The 19,832-nt window shown below is 45.3% G+C and overlaps 1 protein-coding gene and 1 long non-coding RNA gene across 3 annotated transcripts; one reads left to right on the forward strand and one right to left on the reverse strand.

Moving 5' to 3' along the window:
• Nucleotides 1-980: 980 nt before the first annotated feature.
• On the reverse strand, nt 981-3,903 carry LOC107182107. The gene is made up of 4 exons (XR_001512825.1): nt 3,684-3,903; nt 2,304-3,243; nt 1,703-1,725; nt 981-1,239 (listed from the first exon to the last, which is right to left on the reverse strand). It is a non-coding gene; the product is annotated as an uncharacterized LOC107182107 (long non-coding RNA).
• A 4,051-nt stretch (nt 3,904-7,954) lies between these two features.
• C1RL (complement component 1, r subcomponent-like) lies at nt 7,955-19,632 on the forward strand. Of its 2 annotated transcripts, XM_006757546.2 has the most exons (6): nt 7,955-8,060; nt 8,624-8,852; nt 14,899-15,088; nt 16,126-16,248; nt 16,369-16,443; nt 18,258-19,632. In XM_006757546.2, the coding sequence occupies exons 1-6, from the start codon at nt 7,978-7,980 to the stop codon at nt 19,028-19,030; spliced, it is 1,473 nt and encodes a 490-aa protein (XP_006757609.1). In that variant the 5' UTR covers nt 7,955-7,977; the 3' UTR covers nt 19,031-19,632. The 2 variants fall into 2 exon arrangements, with proteins under 2 accessions (XP_006757609.1, XP_015415434.1); XM_015559948.1 differs by lacking the exon at nt 8,624-8,852.
• Nucleotides 19,633-19,832: the final 200 nt, after the last annotated feature.

The following is a 19,832-nucleotide window of genomic DNA, read 5'->3' on the forward strand; positions in this document are numbered from 1 at the left end:
GCCATTGCAGTCCAGTGCCAGGGCTGTGAGAAGATTCCTTTTGGTTCAGACCCTGTGATGTTTCTGGGGCATAAAGACAGTCAGTCGTCCTAAGGAACAAGGCCTCCCAGCCCTGCTGGCAGGGATATATGAATAAATAGTTACCCCACATATCAAAAACCACCCAGCCGGCAGCTTAGTATGTCCATTACATAAGGGAGGGTGAAATGATCAGAACAGTTCATGTTGTAGTTATTAGATATTAAAAGACAATAGTATAGAGCAACCGGTAAAAGTCAGACATTTGCCACAGGAAGTCCTTCCCTATGCAGGACAGCAGGTGGCAGCACCAGCCGGAGTTTCAAAAATAACAATCCAAATTCTGAAAACATGTTTATGCACTTCTTACACTCACACCCATGGACTTCGGCTTTCTCTCCATCCTTCCCAACCCTCACATCACAACTTTGAAGACTGTCCCTTCTCCCTGCTTCTGCCCTTTGCCCCTTCTCAGTCAATGAGAAACAAATTCCAATGGAGGGGAAGAGTTGAGACAGTGTGCATGAGCTCCCCAAGGTTGAAAGAATCATGCCTGGCCTAAGCTTATATCCAAGAGCAAAAAGTTCATTGATCACACGGCCTAAAGATGCCACTGGAACCAGGGTCTTAGCATCATCTTCAGGATCCAGGACCTCATCCTTTTAATCTTGTTTGCCTTAGAAGGGGCCATCTGGTCACAATTATCATTTTAAATACATTTATTTTATAATTATTAAAGTGATTTAATAACATCACATAAATTTCTCTAAACAGAGAAACATTTTTTAAGTCACCCATCGCCTTATACTCTAATATGGTCACAGTTGTTTTACTTCTTTACTTTTTAAAATATATTTTTATTGATTTCAGAGAAGAAGCGAGAGGGAGAGAGAGAAACATCAACGATGAGAGTGAATCATTGATCTGCGGCTTCCTGCACACCCACACTGGGGAATGAGCTCACAACCCGGGCATATGCCCTGATCAGAAATCAAACCTTGACTTCCTGGTTCATCGGTTGATGCTCAAATACTGATCCATGCCGGCTGGGCCGGTCACAGTTGTTTTAGATTGTTCTCGTGTTTCTATTTTTGCGAACATTGTGTACTTACAATTTTGTAGATTGCTCCCTTTATTTCTTTTATTCAATCATCTTAACCTATATTTGGGGACCCATGCATAGAGCAGATGTAGCCTTGGCTCATCATGGGCTCACATTAGCTAAGGAAAAGGGGAACAAAAATAGATGATTGAAGGACTAGAAATAACCACTGTCTGGGTTTGCCTGGAACCGAACCAGTTTTAGGATCGAAAGCCCTGTGTCCCAGAAACCCCTCAGTCGTAGATAAACCAGGACAACTTCTAATAGGTCACCCTTTTAGCAACAAGTCCCCCAAATTAATCCCATTTAGGGTCCAGAATTCCATTTCAATTTATCCATTGGCATTTAGCTATATCTTTTTGCCTTTCTTTTTTAAATTTTTCTTTTTTAGTGATCACTCTAGGGCAGTTGGACTCAAGCTTTATACCCTTAAAAATTATTGAGAACCCCAAAAAGCCCTTGTCTGTGTGGGTTGTATCTATTTGTATTCACTGCATAAAACATTAAAACTGAGAAAAAATTAAAATGTAAGGATAAATAAGCACGTGTTCCATTAGTTGAGAAGGGATGATGCTGACATACCTCGCGTAGCCTCTGGTCACTCCCTGATACATTCATGAGAGAAAGAGAGAGAAAACAGCAAATAACATCTTAGTATTGTTATGAAAATAATTTTGGCCCCATAATCCCCATCGAAGGATCTCAGGGATCCCCAGCGTGCCCAAGACCACAAATAGAAAACCACTGCTCTGATCAACCAAAGGACTTGTATGCATGTATATAAGCCAAACCAATGGACATGGGCAACAGGGGGATGAGAGCATGAGTCGGGGGGTGGCGGGGAGAGGATGGGGGTTTAATGGGGTGGATGAGGACACATTTGTAATACCTTAACTAATAAAGAATTTAAAAAAAAAAAAAAGAAAGAAAGAAAACCACTGCTCTACAGAGAACTGCATCCTTCACTTTTTCAGTCTTTTTAGACTTACTGTTGAATGACGAAACTTCGTTACCACATACTAGTAAGTCTCCCCTCATCCTTTATGCTATGGTTTCCATGCATATTAAATCTACACATGTTATAAAGTTCACAATGCGATGTTATAATTTTTGCTTTAAACAGGCATATGTATTTTAAAGATATTAAGGAAAATATATATTTTATATTTACCCACAAATTTACCATTTCTCTTTATCCATCCAGCGACTCTGTTCTTCCATCTGGATTTCTTTCTCTTCAGCCTGAAGAAGTTTAGCATCTCTCTTAATGCAGGTCTGCTGATGACAAGTTTTCTAAGTTTTCTTTTTATCTGAAGATGCTTTTATTTCATCTTCTTTCTTGAAGAATATTTTTGCTGGAAAAACAAGACTGAGTTGACACTTTTTCCCTCCAATGTTTTGAAGAAGTTGTTCCACTGCTTTCTGGTCTGTGCTGGTTTTGATGAGAAAGCAGTGACATTGAAAATGTGGTTCTGTGATTGCGATGTGTTCTTTTTCTCTGGATGCCTTCAAGATTTTCTTTTTATCTTTAGTTTTCAGCAATGTGACTTTGATGGGCCCATGTGTGCTCTTTTGTTTATTTTTAGTTCTGCTTTGAATTTATTAAACTTCTTAAACCTGAAGATAGATGCCTTTTTCAACAGCTGGGAAATTTCCAGCCATTATTTCTTCAAATATTTTTTCTGCCTCATTCTCTTCTCTCCTTCTAGCACTCCAAGAACATGCATATTAGAGGGGTTTTTTTAATATATTGTTCCACTATTCCTGAGTTTCTACTTTAAAAAAATGCCTTCCTCTGTTCTTCAGATTGAATTAATTTCTATTTATCTTCAAGGTCACTGACTCTTTCTTCTGCCATCTCCATTCTTCTATTAAGCCCTTCCAGTAATTTTTTAAATTTCACACACTGCATCATTCAGTTCTAGAATTTACATTTGGTTCTTTCTTAAAGTTTCTATTGCTCACCAAGTCAATGTGCCTCAGTGGTTGATCCCCAACCTATGAACCATGAGGTTGTGGTTCGGGGCCCATGCCTGGTTTGCAGGCTCGATCCCCAATGCGGGGTATGCAGGAGGCAGCCAACCAATACCCTGGTGGGTATGGTACTAATGATCTTGCTAGACCTATCAGAGTCAACAACAATAAAGTGAATCAGTGATGAGTGATTCAAAAAAAGTGAGGCAGGGTGGGTGGCAATCAATGCAGAAGTCACCAGTATTGTTAGGGCTACTAGGTGTTTAGATGGCTGGATGATGAAGGAGTAGCTACAGTGAAACATAATCAGAGAAACAAAGGACTATCATACTATGGGGTCCCTACCCCTCATGATCTAGTGGTTGGTTCAGCACCCCTCCTTCCAGGACAGATCCCTGTGGACTCATGCTATGGCCCCTCTGGGTCATGGGCTGGCTGTTCCAGCAGGTCCTGGCTTTTTACTTGCAGGTGTCAATAGAAAGTTTCCTCTTCTGGGGTTTCATTCGACTCCTCCCTCAACTGATAAGAAGTGGCCCAACCTGGACTTCTAAGCACCATGGGCCAAGCAGTCCCCAGCCAGCCACCTGACCTGCTCTGACATCCAATGAGAAGGCAGGACCTCAAACACCAGCTGAACCTCCAGGTTTCCAACTCAGGGCAAGGAGGAGCAGTGCAGACCAGAAACTGAGGAGGAGTCCACGGAGGTGAATTCTACTGCCTGCACCAAAGGCTTCCCTTCTCCCCCACCTCAGATGAACGAGGTCGGGTCCTGGTGCTGCCACATGGCCTCCGGCCTTCTCCCCAAAGCACCCGGCCTAGACAAGGAAGGCAGAGGTAGAGAACCAGGAGCATAAAGAAATGGAAATAGAGGCTTTGAGAAAGAGAATTTAAAAACAAAAAATAGGCAGCTGGCCTGGTCCCCAGAGAACTTTCTTTAGCTTTTCCTTCAGGTAAGTCTGATTGTTGGTGGTTAAGCAGTTTTCCCGGTCTCAGAAATGTCAAGCCTCAGTTGAGGTAAAAATTAGCTCCACTATTTCGGTCATCCCCAAGCCAGACCACAGTGGAGTCTACTCCGGAGATTTAAAGTCGTGTTGATAAGCACTGTATTTCCAGTAACTTTCTGCTCCTCCTGCTCCCCAGAGCCTTCCCTACCTACAGCCCCGTTGCCTCGTCCAGGCCAAGCCCTCTCCCTTGGCCTGGAGTGAGGGACCTGACTCACAATTATAGATGAGAGACCTAATGTGTCCAATATTTACACTTGTTAACTTTTCCTTTTCTTTTATACATTTTAAGCTCCTCAAACCTGCCCTTTGTTCCCTCTAAATCCTCTGAAATGAAATTCTGGTGCTTGGTTTTAAACAGCAAGCCTCACAAATGCCAACAAAATAAGTCTGAGCAAGATGAGGACAGAGTGTACTCCCTGTTAGCCTAGCCTTGCAGAAGATCAGACAGGATTCTGCTCATACCGTTGATTCTGATAAAGTGGAGAACCAAAAACACTTAATCTCACTGGTATGAAACTACATAATCCTGTTCCGTGTTATATTTATGTCATCTTTGGAGTGTAATTTACACAAAGGAATCTTTAAAGACATTCAGACTTCAAAGATGATTGCTTTATGACCATGTAGTCTATACACGTTAAAAGTCTGCAATTCTGATTGATCATTGATAACTTATTACTCATAAACAATTTAATTAACCTTTTACTTTCCAGAAAGCATAAATACTTGTGAGATTATTGCTTATCTGTTAAAACAGAAGAATACCTTTGGGATTCTCTTTTCCTCCTTTCAAGCATAAAGATAAAATCCCATTACTCTGTTTGATTTCTTATCAGAGATTTAAGATTCTGCAATTATTTGAATTAACTGAAGGAGTCCATGCTCGGTGATCAACCAGGGAAGATAGGAACCAGCCTATGGGAAGAGCTGGAAAAGGAAAGAGAGGAGCACAGAACAAACCGATGGTTGCCAGATGGGAGAGGGGGTGGAGGGGATGGACAAAAGGCGAAAGGGATTAAGAAGTATAAATTGCCAATTATAAAAATGGTCAAAGGGATGTAAAATACAGCATAGGGAATCCTATATAATAAAACCCTAATATGCAAATCGACCAAATGTCAGAATGACCACAGGAACAATCAGTTGCTATGATGCGCACTAACCACCAGGGGGCAGATGCTCAATGCAGGAGCTCCCCCCAGCCCACAGGCCCTGACCCCGCAGCATCAGCGGTGGGGCGGGGCTGGCGAGTGGGTGATGCCAGGCCAGCCAAGCTGGGTGCCAGCAGGGCCCCCTTCCTGATTGCCCCGCCAATGATTCCTGCTCACCAGCCATGCCTAGGGACCCTACCCATGCATAAATTTTGTGCACTGGGCCTCTTGTATAGTCAATAATATTGTAATCACTATGGTGTCAGGTGGGTACTAAACTTATTGGGGGATCACTTTATAAGGTATACAAATATCTAAATGTCTAATCACTATGTTGTATACATGAAACTAATATTAAACTGATAAGAACAGATACTACACTTGATCTTAGCCAAAAGGCCGAGAAGCGATACATGAAACTAATATAATGTTATATGCCAGCTGTAATTGAAAAGTAAATTTAAAAGGAAAAGAAAAAAGAGAGAAGCAGTAAAACCCTGAGTTCAGTTACCTCAGGATTTGGAATTCGTCTGTGGCTTTTTTTTCACTGTTATTAGATAGTTGACTTACAACCATATGTGTTTGTTGGGGGCAAAGGGGAGCATTCCATGGGGATGGAGGAAGAAGGAAAAGTCAGGTCCACACAAGCCCACAACCCAGGCATATGGACCAACCAGGAACTGAACCATGACCTCCTGGCCCATGGCTCGATGCTGAACCACTGAGCCACACTGGCCGGTCAAGCCAACAATAATAATTCTTAAGCCCAACAGGAAACTTCCTTCTTGAGTCAGAGGCTCCCCAGGAAGATGGAGCAATAAGATGCTCAGAGGAGAGGAAGTTGTCAGAGCTGAAGTTAGAGCAAGGAGGAGGATGAAAGAGAACACAAAGGCCTGGAGAAAGGGAGGGAAGGAGGGAGAGGGACAAATAAAAGCAGAGTAACGAGAAGGAAGAGAACATACACACCACCAGGGACCTGAGCAGCATGCATGCACCCGGAGTAGAGATTACTTCATGGAATGGGGGTGACAGGGATTGCCCCCCAAGCTGTCCCTTGGACTTGGACAAGGCTCTAGGAAGGGGAGGACCCCAGAGGAATGGTGCTTGGGAAAGAGCCTGATCATTTGGAATGACCCAGAGAGAGCCCGGAAGGAGCTACTTATTACTATTACAGGATTAAGAACATACAGAGGTCATATATAATACCTTAATCAATAAAGAAAAAATTTAAAGATATATATACAGAAGTATACCGTTTTTCAGTATATTTTGTATCTTTAATTTTTTTTTCACTGTTACTAGATAGTTAAATTACAACCATATGTGTTTGTTGGGGGCAAGAGGGAGTATTCTGTGGGGATGGAGGAAAAGGAAAAGTCAGGTCCACAGAGTGGTAGCAGAAAAAATCTTAAAGCAACAGTGGGGCTGAATAAAGGAGGATTAGAGGGTTAGTGTAGGGAGGAAGAGGGAAGAAGCCAGCTAAGAGACGTTCTAGCCATACTTCCAAGACTCAACCACACACATTTCCTGACCCTGTATATGGGCTAGGAGCCCTCGTAGACATTGGTGATGTGAGCCCGGGCCTAGCAGATTGCTTGGGAATGCCCCAAGGGTTCCCAGAGTGTCTCCTGGAAGAATTGTGGACTGACAGCACTAGAAGAGGTGAGGAGCCATTCTTGGCAGCCTTTGTGGCCCAAAGAAAGGTATGGCTCTGAGCTCCAGAGGTGTGCAGAGCTTCGAGACGAGACTGGAGTCCACCCAGGATGTGACCCTGTGACCACTAGTGGTGCAGAATCCTCCACACCTGCCTGCCCCCCACCCCCATCCCTTCCCTTTCAGATCACAGCCCCATTGGAGGGGCTGCTGCTGACCTTCCACACACCTGCCTCCTTTGAGGACAGGAACACTGGCCTCCACAAGGGCTTCCTGGCCCCCTATCAAGCCGTGGGTGAGTGTCTCCTAGGGAGCGTGGCCTCTGTGCCTCGTCATGGCCCCTGGTATCTGCCTAAAGAAGCTGAAGTCGGGGCCTAATCCCAGCCCTGTGCCAACTTGACCCTGGTGGATGAGCAGCTTCCAGGGGTTGTGAGCAAAAGGTTACCTAAGCGAGGGCCCCAGACTTGCTTGGGGGAGAAGCTCAAGGTCACAGGTCACACACTTCAAGTTCAACAATGGGTAGGCTGGTAACATAAATGAGTGGAAAGTCAGGGAGGGAAAGGTATGGCTGATTAAAGGCAACAGCCATATCTCACAAGGAACCACCCTACCATTTACTATTTTGTACAAATAGTCCAAGAGAGCCCAGAGTCAGTGCCCTCCCGCCCCTGATCTCTGAAGCCCACATCTGGTTTAGTCTCAACCCTTTGGGGGTCGAAAGACCCTTTTACAGGGGTCGCCTAAGACCATCGGAAAACACATATATAATTACATATTGTTTTTGTGATTAACCACTATGCTTTAATTTGTAAGAATGAAATTGGGGGTCACCACGACATGAGGAACTGTATTAAGGGTCGCGGCATTAGGAAGGTTGAGAACCACTGCCTTAAGTTGCGGTGGGTGAGCTATCCCCAAATTAGACAGTAGGTGGCGCTCAACCCAGAGAATTAGAAAAAGGAACCAGAGAATTACTCAACCCATTTCCAGTAAATGCTCCCTCCTCCCCCTCAGGGCCCTCTCCAGCCCCACCTCTTGTTCCCTAGCCTGGGCCAAGTCCTCTCTAAGGTCCCAGATGGCCCATTCCAGATGCCTGGTCTCAGAGGTGGCGAATTATCTCTGGGGAAGCCCCCACTCCATAAGCTGCGCACGCATGATGTGAGTGTGCCCTTGGAGAGGCCTGGAGGAGAGGAAAAGGATGGGGTGGGACCCAGGGGTGTATGTACACACACACACACACTCACTCACACACACACACACACACACACACACTCACACACACACACACACACACACACACAGAGCCACTGAATGCAGAGGGGACTTAGAAATTGCCGGTAGCTTCTAGCAGCCTTTCCTGGGGGTGATCAAGCCCGATGCTCTGAGCCAGGAAACTAACATCTAACTGTCCCTCACTTGTGCCACCATGTCTCCCTCAGTTCCCAGGGTGGGGGTGGGATCTGCTGAAGCAGAAAGTAGCCCCCAGTTCTGTACGAGACTCTCCACGGAGATAGCAATGGTGGAAAACTCCTACTCAGGCTGAGTAGGAGGCTGGAGGAACTGGGGCAGAGAGGGGTGATAAGGGAGCAGGCAGAGGTGCCAGGCCTCAAGGGCTGAGGCCACAGCTGCTAATGCCTTGCCTGGTCCCTCAGTCCCTTGGCATAGCCTGCCCTCACTCCTCATGACTCCACAGGCCTCATCTTGCCCTCACCCCCTCACAGGTGGTGGCTGCTTCTCTGGGGAGTCCTCCAGGCTTGCCCCACGCAGGGCTCTGTGCTCTTGGCCCAGCAGCTACCCCAGCAGCTGACCTCCCCAGGGTACCCAGAGCCATACCTCAAAGGCCAAGAGAGCACCACTGTCATCCAGGCCCCGGAGGGCTTTGCTGTGAAGCTTATCTTGCAGGACTTGGACCTGGAGCTGTCCCAGGACTGTGAGCCGGACTCTGTCACCGTGAGCTGGGGTCCTGGAGGGACTCTGGGGAGGGATCCTCCGGCCTGGAGCCCAGGGGGCGGGGGGGGGGGGAAGTGTCCTGAACCTCAGAGGATGGATGAAGAGCCTAAGTCAAGGGCACAGGCGGGCTTACCTGGGAGGCCGGGGTCTGCCCAGGTATACAGCCTCCGCCAGCAGCCCTGTCCCTGGCTCTGCTACCATCTTGGCCCCAAAGGAACACACAAATACTGCCAATCCCTAGAATAAAGAGCAAGGACTCACACGTCAGTCATTAAACACACCTGAATACTTGCTCTGTCAGGGCAGGCAGCTGGGCATGAATAACAACAAAAGATTTGGTGATTGGGTTTACCTTAGAGGAGCTATGGCAGAAGTTCTTAGGGTAAGGGCATTATCCGAATAAGGACACTTCAAAAACAGTACCTCATGTTATCTTTTGGTTTAAGTTTTATTTATATCAAAATAATACATGCACATAGTTGTTTTTAATATATTTTATTGATTTTTTACAGAGAGGAGGGAGAGGGATAGAGAGTTAGAAACATCGATGAGAGAGAAACATCAATCAGCTGCCTCCTGCACACCCCCCACTGGGGATGTGCCCGCAACCAAGGTACATGCCCTGGACCAGAATCGAACCTGGGACCCTTGAGTCCGCAGGCCGATGCTCTATCTACTGAGCCAAACCGGTTTGGGCTGTTGTTGTTTTTTAATCAGAGTACTACAAGGCATATAATGAGAAACAGCTGTCTCCAGCCTACTCCCCCCCCCCCCAAAAAACTGGGGCAATTAGTTACAATTCATGTAGCTGTTTCATCTGGTAGTTATTTTCATCTGTATCACTAACATGCTCATTCTGGTTCTGTTTGCGTTTTGTAAAACACATTTGAAAGGGTAAAGTTGGTGATGCACGGGCAGGCTAAATAGCCATCTCAGGCAGTGAGTAAAGAAATTTTAATTTATTTAGGGAAAAGGGGATAGGAGTTGGAGATATCCAAAAGGAAGGGCTACACGACACTGAGCCAAAGGGTATAGTATCCATGATGGCAGCAAAAATATCCTCAGGACAGTGAAGCAAGGAAGGCCATAGAAGAAGCCACAGGAAAGCCTGGCTGGGCTGCTTTGGCTCACTGAGAAGCCAGAGAAAAGGGGGTCCTGGAGACAGGTTCGGGGGGTTAGCCTGGGGCGAGCTGCCGCTGCCCATTGCTCCTCTGGTTACAAGTCTCCTGGGGTCCCTTTAAAAAGAAGGGGGAAGGGAACGGTGCCGGCGTGCTCCCCTGGGGCAGTGTGTGCACTGGGGTCCTTTGTCCTAAGCATATGTATCTCTCTCTTGCAGGTGGAAATCTTAGGGGAGGTCTCAGGGAAGAGTCTTAATAGAATATTCATCAGTTTTCTGGGTGTGCTCTACTGACTGGTCAGTGCCAGGGCAGGGGGTCACTAGTCAACAAGGCTTGTCCTGAGGCAGCCACAGCGTCACTTGTCAGGTTTTGCTGCTTTTCTGGACCTGGAGCTAAATACAACTGAGGCCTCGATGTTATCTTTAAGGAGGAAAAGGTCAGGGGGTCTAAACCACCTGACCATCGATATGAAAGACCAGGGGTCCAAACCGCATGAGCCATGATGTGCTAGGGGAGGATAGGTTACCTGGGGGTGAGGTCCTTGTTTTCCCAGTTTCCCCCCTTGCTGGGCAGCCGGGGCTTTCTGCCCTGTGAGTTTCTGTGCCTGGCCTTGCTCTGCTCACATCTGTCTAGCAATATTACCCATGAACGTTCAACTATAGATGATAGGACTAGCTCTACCTCAGAACTTCACCATCTACATTTCCCCTCCTCCATCCGCCCAGTTTACCAATACTGTCATTTTTTTGTTAAATCTAGAGTCATTATTTATATTATTATAACTTTAAAATATTCAGATCTGAGCCAGTGAAGTACAATAATTATAGGTTTGTTTGTTTTCTCCAACTTTGGTTTCTAGGAGTCAATCATTACATGGAGTTCTTTGGAATTTTTTGTTGGTTTTTGTTCTAATCTTTGGTTTGCTTAGTTCTCTGTAACTGACCTCCCCAAACTCTTAGCCAGGAGAGTAAATCTCTTCTCAGCACATTCAAGTACAAATGTCAATCTCGGAGTCCTCTTTTTTTATTGGTGACACTCACCTACAGACCTCTTGATGGTTTCTTCCCTCAGTCTGAATTCTTTGTTCTCTAAGCCTTCACACTTTCTGGGAGCCCCCTTCTCCCTCATACTGGAGATTCCCTTTGCCTGTCCTGTGTTGGAACTGAATCCCATCACCATGTCTTTCCTGGTTTACTCCCTCCTTTTGTAGGAGCACTTTCTCCTCCAGAAAAGGTATGTGGGAGTGAATGTCAGAGGCTCTTACATAACCCTAAATGTCTTTGTTCTGCCCTCACAGTGATGGATTGTTTAACCGGGTGGCATTCTAGGTTGGAAGTCATTTTCTCTCAGAAATGTGATGGTATTGTCTTCTGGCTCTTGTGTTAAGTCTGATAGCATTGAGTCCTGATCCTTAGTTTTTTTCTCTCTAGAGCTTTTGGAATATTTTCTTTACTACCAGTATTCTGAACTTTCATTATGTGCTTTTTACTGGTTGTACAGAGTTATCTGAATCTAGAGATTCTTTTAATCTAGTCCTTCAATTCTAGGAATGTTCTTGTATTGTTTCTTAAATTATTTACACATATCTACTTGCTTTATTTTTGATTTCTGGAACTCCAGTGATTTAGCTGCTGTATGTTCTGGACTGATTCTGTAGTTTTGCTATTCATTCTGTTGTGTTTTCCATCTCCTTGTCTTTTTGTTCCACTTTCTGGGTGATTTCCCCCTTTTAAATACCAACTGTAATGGTTTATTTTCTGTTGACACATTTTTATGTCTAAAGCCTCATTCTTATTTTCTAAATGTGCCTTTTTACAGAATACTGTTCCTGTTTACTAGACAATACTCTTTTCCCTATGATAGAGTTATTTTTAAATGTTTCTTCTAGTTCCTGTATTTTCCAAGTTCTTTTTTACTCTTCATTTGTTTTTAGTCTCTGCTTTTCATCTCTCCTACAATGTTTGATAATCCTTGGCCGTCCATTCATATTTAATAATGAAGTACTAGAATGATATTGGATGCTCTGTGTGAGAGCTGAAATTTGTGAAACAAGTTTGAAGCAGGGTTATCAACAAGGTGACTTAGATGTCTGTGGGGGGGCCCCCAGTGTCAGTATGCAGAAGTCCTCTCTTTGAGGACAGCCAGCCTCGGAGAGGAATCCTCTGGTCTCCTGATCACAGTTGCCAGCCTTCTAGTAAACAAGCAGTAGCATCTCACTGTTTGCTATGTAGACTTTCACCTCATCCTTCTGTTTTCAATTCTGGCCTCACTCCCTCTACCAAGTGTCCCAGGGGACCCCAAGTCCAGGGTCTCTGACTCACACTCAGGTCTCCTGCCAGGGTGAGCCCGAAAGTTATCTGGATGCATAGGGTGAGCAAAGGGATCCAGAATCCTGAGGTCGCCCTACAGAGGCTCCTCTAAGCCTCTCTCTCATCCCCACCCTCACAGGGGCCTGGTTATCGTAATTTCTGCCAAGGGAACCTGCTTGCTTTATGTTGGCTTCCACCTCTGCAGAGTCAGGCTGTCCCTTTTGCATCTCCATTCCACCTTTCAAGATGTACTGGCATCGCTCATCTGCTGCCATCTCTCACTGTTTGTCCTTGACCATGTACACCATTTTACCCCTTTGCTGTCATATTAATGGGATTTGAGATAAATGCATATTTAAAACTTCAGATTTCACCAGAAGCCGACTATATTCAATTCAACCGATTCTACTGAGCACCTACCATGAGCCCTGTTCTTAGTCATGGACAATTTTAAGCCCAGACTGACTCTTCCCTTGTCATTGAGGAAATTCAAGCTCAGGAATAGAATTCTTTTCTCCTCTCTGTTGCCAGGGCAACACACACACACACACACACACACACACACACACACACACACCTTAAATGCAATATTCTCAACCAGACTATGGGCTCCTCAGTAGCAGAACCATGTCTTATTCATGTCTGTATCCCTGCACTTAACATAGTGTCTTGCACATAGAGCATAATAACTCTCAAAGAAATAAATGAAAGAATAAATGAAATCCAAGCTTGCCATACGTGTAGAACACACAGCACAATGAATTTTGAATGAGCAGGTATTTCATATCATCTTCACCACTGCTCTTTAGGGACATACTGGAAAGCTGCCATAGGACATGCTGCCCTGACAGCAAGAGGCCTCACAGACCATTTTACAGGACAGGAAACTAAGATCTGAGGTGGTTGAGCAACTGTCCATGTCACACAGTCCTAAGAGCAAAGTCTTAGGACTCAAGGCCGTGTGTTCATTCTGCTTTGCTAGTTAGACTCCTAAGTGATTCTATTTAGCCAACAACTTGTGAGGAAGCTAAAAAGAAAGCTGAGGAGTTTGACAACCAAGTAGACCAGTAAAGGACAGTTTCAGAGAGCAAAAAGGCTTCTTCCCCCAAGCGATAATGAGTCTCTTAAATATGGGGCTTAAGTTTGTTGTTGTTCTGAGGAAAAGAACAGTATTGGAATGTGCCCAAGCAAGGCATTTGGGGTGACTGAGAAATTTTCTTCATGCCAACGTTTACCCGGTTAATGTGATCGCAATGAGATAGGCTGGATGGCCTCTTAAAGGAATTTGAGGCTTTGGAAGACTAAGCGAATGAAAAACTAGCAAGGATGCAGGTTGTGGGTCAATATGAAATCAGGAATAAAATTTTAAAAATAAAATGAGCTGAGCAGTGAGCCATGTGCCCAGAATAGAGACTAAGCATGAAGCATCAGTCAAGGGAACTCCTTCCAAGGTATCCTGCGTTGGGTTGGGGAACCCACAGAAAGGAATTTGAGCAGGGGCGAGGCAGTCAAAAGGGTTTGACACAGGGGCACCCTGCTCAAAGAACATGTAAGTTAACCCCTTCCCCAACAATTTTTTTGTTAAAAACGTTTCTTTTTCAGACTAATTTTTTTATTTTGGTTCTATATAGTATTTTTGATGCTGGTTATGAAAACAGTTTGTAACTCGTCTTCCTATAAACCATATTTTTTTACCATATTTTCTTAGTATACTCGTTGACGACTGAAAAAGAACATTTTGTGAAAACGAGTATACACGTTTCTGCCGGGGAAGGGGTTAAACAACAATAGCCAGAGTATCCACACTGTGTACACTTGTGTCCTTAGCTTCCCACGCCTTGTGGGGCTTTATTTACAGTGCATGGGGTAAGAGGAGGGACACTCCAAAAGAAGGAGAACAGGAAAGACCAGGAACCCCAGCTAAGTGTTTGCAGAGGGTCTTATTGCGTCACAGCTGTTGGCCCACAGGAAGTTACTCAGAAAAGAAGAAGGTGATGGGGTTGGATGGAAGGAACTTTTGTCTGCATCGTCGTTGATTCAAAGCCGTGGTGCTATAGGCACCATGTTGAGCATCAGGGATTCAGTGGCCAGCGGAATAGATGTACTTCCTGCCTTCTTGGAACTTACAGTCCAGTGGACTATTGGGAGAACCCTAGGGTTTCCAAGGAACTTCTTTTTTATTGATTTATTTTTAGTTATAATTAACATATAGTATTATGTTAGTTTCAGGAGTTCGATATATTGACTCAATATTAATATACCTCACAAAATGACCACCACAATAAGTCTAGTAACCATCTGTCACCAAACATCGTTTTTATGACATTATTGACTCTGTTCCCAAGGAGCTTCTTGAAAGAAGGTAAATATGGTAGACTTTATGAGACAATTATAGCAGGCTAAAGAAATATGCAAGGTATCTGGTCATGTCTGGAAGAAACTGGGGGGTCAATAATGGAACAGGAAGCTACTTGAGCAAGGTTCCACAGAGAACAGCTTCTCAGCCCCAGAGGAGCACAGACCTCCTAGATGGGGATGAAGCCTGTCCCCATGATGTGACCCTGTGACCCCTTGTGCTGCAAATTCACCCCACACCTGCCTGCCCCCCTCTCCTTTCAGATCACAGCCAGTGGGATGGATTCAAGCCGGTTCTATGGCCAAGTGGGCTCTCCACTGGGCAGCCCCCCAGGTCAGAGGGAGTTTGTGTCCTCGGGGAACAGTTTGCGGCTGACTTTCCCTGCACCAGCCTCCTCTGTGGACAGAACAACGGGCCTCCACAAGGGCTTCCTGGTCCTCTACCAAGCCGTGAGTGAGTGTCCCTCGGGGGCGCACTCTCTGCCCAGAGCCATGGCCCTGGTGCCTTGAAGCCACAGGCAGAAACTTGAGTGACTATTGACACTGGGGGCTCAGGAACACCCAGGCCCACACCTTCCTTGCCCCCTCCAGGCCTCTGCTGATGAGCTGCCAGTTAAAGGGCAGCCATTGCTCAACAGTTGTTTCCATGACTATTTACTGGCCCAGAACTTGCAGATCATCTTGTTTTTTTCAAGAGAAGCCAAAGGTTACCAATTGTTTTTCAATTGGTAACTCAGAATTTTTTTAAAGATAATATATGCTCACTATAAAAATATCCCCAAAATGTGGTAAAGAGTAAGTCTTTCTCTGATCTCTGGCCCTTAGTCCCTGGCTATCTTGTCCAGAAACAACTCTATTCTTCATTTCCTGGATATTCTTCCAAAGACATGCTATGCCATTCAAATATAATTGTGTGGGTAGGTGTGTGTGTGCTGCATTCACAATGTTTTAAATTTGACACTTTTCACTCAGTGATATATCTTTTTTTTTCAGTGATATATCTTAAAGATCATTCCATATACATGTGGCTAGCATTGCCTAATTATTTTTAATGGCCATATAATATTCCTTTGATTAATGTGTCATAATGTGTTTAATCAGTCTTCCACTGGTAAATATTTTGCTGCCACAGACAGTACTGTTATGGATATCTTACATAGACATCTTGGAGCACACATATGAGGGTAAATTCTTAAAAATGGAAATGCTAGGTGAAAAAAATGCATTTTTAATTTTGGCATTGCTAAATTTCCCTCCGAAGAGGTTTTGGTACTTTATACTCCCACTAATCATGTCTGAAAATGCCCGCTTCCCCATATCCTAGTTATTTGTTTTTTAGCCTTGACCATCTGATCAGTGAAAAAAAGTTCAAATGTTTAAAGAGAAAACAAAAAACACTGTACAGGTCAAAGTAAACATGGCCATGGGCCAGATCACTCTCTGGGGTGCCAGTTTGCAATTCTGTTCTAGGTCCTATGTTTTTCCCTATAGGTATGAACAATAGTCAGCCCATCAGCCAGGTTAGTGGTGACTCTGAGGCCATACACACACCTGGGGACAACTCTGAGATCCAGAACCACTGCCAGGAGCCCTATTATCAGGCGGTGCCAGCAGGTGAGTCCCACCTGCCGGGGAACCAGCTTCTAGCTGCCTTACTTCCACCAAGGGGCCTGTGGAACCTACTTTTTTAGCCCCAACTCCCAATTCTGAGCCTCACCTCATTTCACTCCTCAGAGACACTCACCTGCAGAGTCCAGACCCCTGGGAAAGAGACGCTGGACAAGGAGGAGGCTCCTCGCTGTGTGCCTGGTGAGTAGTGACCTGCCAGTGCTGTGATTATGGCCACTTTCCAAGCAGGAGCCTGTGGAACAGGATACAGGGGGTTAGAGGAAAGCCTTCAAATACAAAGAGGAAATAAAGGCAGAAGGGGCGGAAGAAGAGGGAAACCAAAAAAGTCCAGAAAAGAAGAGGCAAGGAGCTTGTCCCGTATTCTTCAAAGATCAAGAGATAATCAAGCCCAGCCGGTGTGGCTCAGTGTTTGAGCATCAGCCTATGAACCAAGAGGTCATGGTTCGATTCCTGTCAGGGCACATGCCCAGGTTACGCCCAGGTTTCAGGCTCCATCCCCAGTGTTGGGGCGTGCAGGAGGCAGCCAATAAATGATTCTCTCTCGTCATTGATGTTTCTCTCTCTCCCTCTCCCTTCCTTTCTGAAATCAATAAAAATATATCTTTAAAAAAGAGACAACCAAGAAAGCAAAAGCGTGAAGGAAGTTAATCAGATGGAAAAGTGAAGGGGAAAGAGGGGCAGGGTTGTAATAAGAGGAAACCCTCTCTTGGTATGGTACGCTTTAGGAATACACAGACAGGCTCTCTGTCCCCAAAACATCTTCCTTCTTAGATCCCACAGGGCCAGAAAGTCCACCTTTTTTGTTTGTTTGGGTTTTTTTCCTGAAATAAACTTCACATAATATAAAATTCACCATTTTAAAGTGTACAACCTAGTAATTTTTAGTCTATTTACAATGCTGTGCAACCATTACCACCAATTCCAACACATTCCCATCAACCCAAAGAGAAACCCAGTACCCTTCCAACTCTCCCCTTCCCCATCCTCTGGCAGCCACTAATCTGTGTTCTGTCTCTATGGGCTTGCCTATTCTGAACATTTCATATCAATGGAATCATACAATATGTGACCTTTCGTGCGTGGCTTCTTTCATTTAGCACAATGTCTTCAAGATTCATCCACATTGTAGCTCGTATTCGTACTTCCTTTCATGAGTGAACAGAATTCCACTGTGTGGATATATCGCATCTCGTTTATCCATTCATTGGTTGAATGGACATTGGGATTGTTTCCACTTTTTGCCCTTTATAGACAATGCTGCTATGAGCATTCATGTACTAGCTTCTGTTTGGACACATGTTTTCAGTTCTCTTGAGTATATACCTACAAGTTGAATTGCTGGGTCCTATCCTAACTCTATATTTAACTTCTTGAGGAATTGCCAAACTGTTTTCCACATGGATGCACCATTGTAAATTCCCATCAGCAGTATATGAGGATTCAAGCCTACCATTTTTGAAACCCATTTTTTCAGTCCAACCATTGCCTTTCTAACCCACTTGAATAAATTTTTCAGATTTTACTCCTGATCCACAGAAAGCTCTAGGGGCAGCCTGAGGAAATGGCCATGGGCAGTGTGGCTCAGTTAGTTGAGCATCGCCCCATGCACCAAAGAGTCACCAGTTGGATTCCGGCTCTTGTAGGCTCCATCCCCCCACATCCCCAGTGGGAGGCATGCAGAAGGCAGCCAATCAATGTTTCTCTCTCACATTAATGTTTCTCTCTCTTCTCCTGTCCCTCCATCTCTTCCTCTCCCTCCAAAATCAATAAAAACATTTTTTAAATGAAGAAATTACACAAAAAACAGAGGCAAGAGGCACTGAAGGCAAACTCTGCTTGCTACATGAGTTTGCTCAGGGTGGTCCCACCGAGTGTAAAAAAGCAGCTTAAGATGGCTCAGGAGGCAGGAGGAAGAACACTTCACAGAAGTAGGTCTTTAATCATTGTGGCTTGATGCATGCTGGTTTCTCACCCTTACCTCTCCTCTCTCCCAGTCTGTGGACAGCCAGTCACCCCCATCGCCCAGAACCAGGAGGCCCAGGGTTCTTCCAAAGCTAAGCTGGGCAACTTCCCCTGGCAAGCCTTCACCAATATCTATGGCCGTGGTGGCGGGGCCCTGCTGGGCGACAGATGGATCCTCACGGCCGCCCACACCATCTATCCCAAGGACAGCATCTTTCTCGGGAAGAAGAGGAATGTGGACGTGTTCCTGGGCCACACAGGCATAGACGAGATGATAAAACTGGGGAGCCACCCTGTGCGCCGTGTGGTTGTGCACCCAGACTACCGTCAGAACGAGTCCTACAACTTCAATGGGGACATTGCCCTCCTGGAACTCCAGCACAGTGTCCCCCTGGGCCCCCACCTCCTCCCGGTCTGTCTGCCCGACAACGAGACCCTCTATCGCAGTGGCCTGATGGGCTACGTCAGTGGGTTTGGTGTGCAGATGGGCTGGCTGACTACCGAGTTGAAATACTCAAGGCTGCCTGTTGCCCCAAGGGAGGCCTGCGAGGCCTGGCTTCAAGAGAAACAGAGGGCTGAGGTGTTCTCCGATAACATGTTCTGTGTCGGGGAGAAGACACGGCAGCAGAGTGTCTGCCAGGGGGACAGTGGTAGCGTCTATGTAGTATGGGATGCCCATGCCCGTCACTGGGTGGCCACGGGCATCGTATCCTGGGGCATTGGGTGTGGCAAAGGGTACGGCTTCTACACCAAAGTGCTCAATTATGTGGACTGGATCAAGGACGTGATGGGTGGGAAGGACTGACCCTGGAAGCCCTGAGCAGTGACACCAGCACTATGGAGGCCCCAGAAGAAGAGGGTTGAAAGCGAAGACTGAGTCCTGTGGGTGGGGAGGGGGTGGTCAGGGAATCCCTATCCGAGTCCCTGAGAGAGAACTCCTCCTCTGCTCAAGGCTGATCTCATGCCAGATAAGAAGGGTGTCCCCCAACCCCTCCTCACCCTCTACCTTCCTGTGAGTTTGCGTGAAGCCCAGGGAAGCCCTGTACATCTCAGTGAGTTTCACTTTGAACTTCACTTTCTGCTGACACAGCCACCCTCTCATCCCCCTGTTCAGTGATGTATGAGGGAAGTGGTCTTAATTTCATTGCATCTTTGAAACATTCCCAAATCTCTTTAATTGACCTTCAAATATCCAAACTGTCAGCTGCACCGTCTACCACAACTCCCAGATGCAATTACAGTGACAGCTCGGTTTTTGTTACATATTCTCTATACCAGGCGCTTCACACATGTTACTACATTGACTCCTCACACCAAGTTTGCAAAGGATGTGTTATGATCACATTTTATTTTCCTTTTTTAGATTTATAGATTTTAAGTTTATTTTTACTCCTTTACATTTTGTTAGAGCTTGTTTTTAGACAGTTTTTTATTACATTTATTGGGGTGACATTGGTTAATAAAATTATATTTTCAAGTGTACAATTCTATAATACATCATCTGCATATTGCATTGTGTATTCACCACCCAACGTCAAGTTTCCTTTCATCACCGTATATTTGAGCCCCTATAACCTTTACTACCTCACCCCAACCCCTCTGGTAAC

Source organism: Myotis davidii, unplaced genomic scaffold (genome assembly GCF_000327345.1).
Source record: "Myotis davidii unplaced genomic scaffold, ASM32734v1 scaffold13, whole genome shotgun sequence".
Taxonomy (NCBI): domain Eukaryota; kingdom Metazoa; phylum Chordata; class Mammalia; order Chiroptera; family Vespertilionidae; genus Myotis; species Myotis davidii.

Coding starts and splice junctions, on each gene's coding strand:
- C1RL (XM_006757546.2), top strand. CDS start 7,978: ATGGCCCATTCCAGATGCCTGGTCTCAGAGGTGGCGAATTATCTCTGG. Junction 15,089..16,125: donor GGTCCTCTACCAAGCCGTGA/GTGAGTGTCCCT, acceptor TTTTCCCTATAG/GTATGAACAATAGTCAGCCC. Junction 16,444..18,257: donor GGCTCCTCGCTGTGTGCCTG/GTGAGTAGTGAC, acceptor CCTCTCTCCCAG/TCTGTGGACAGCCAGTCACC.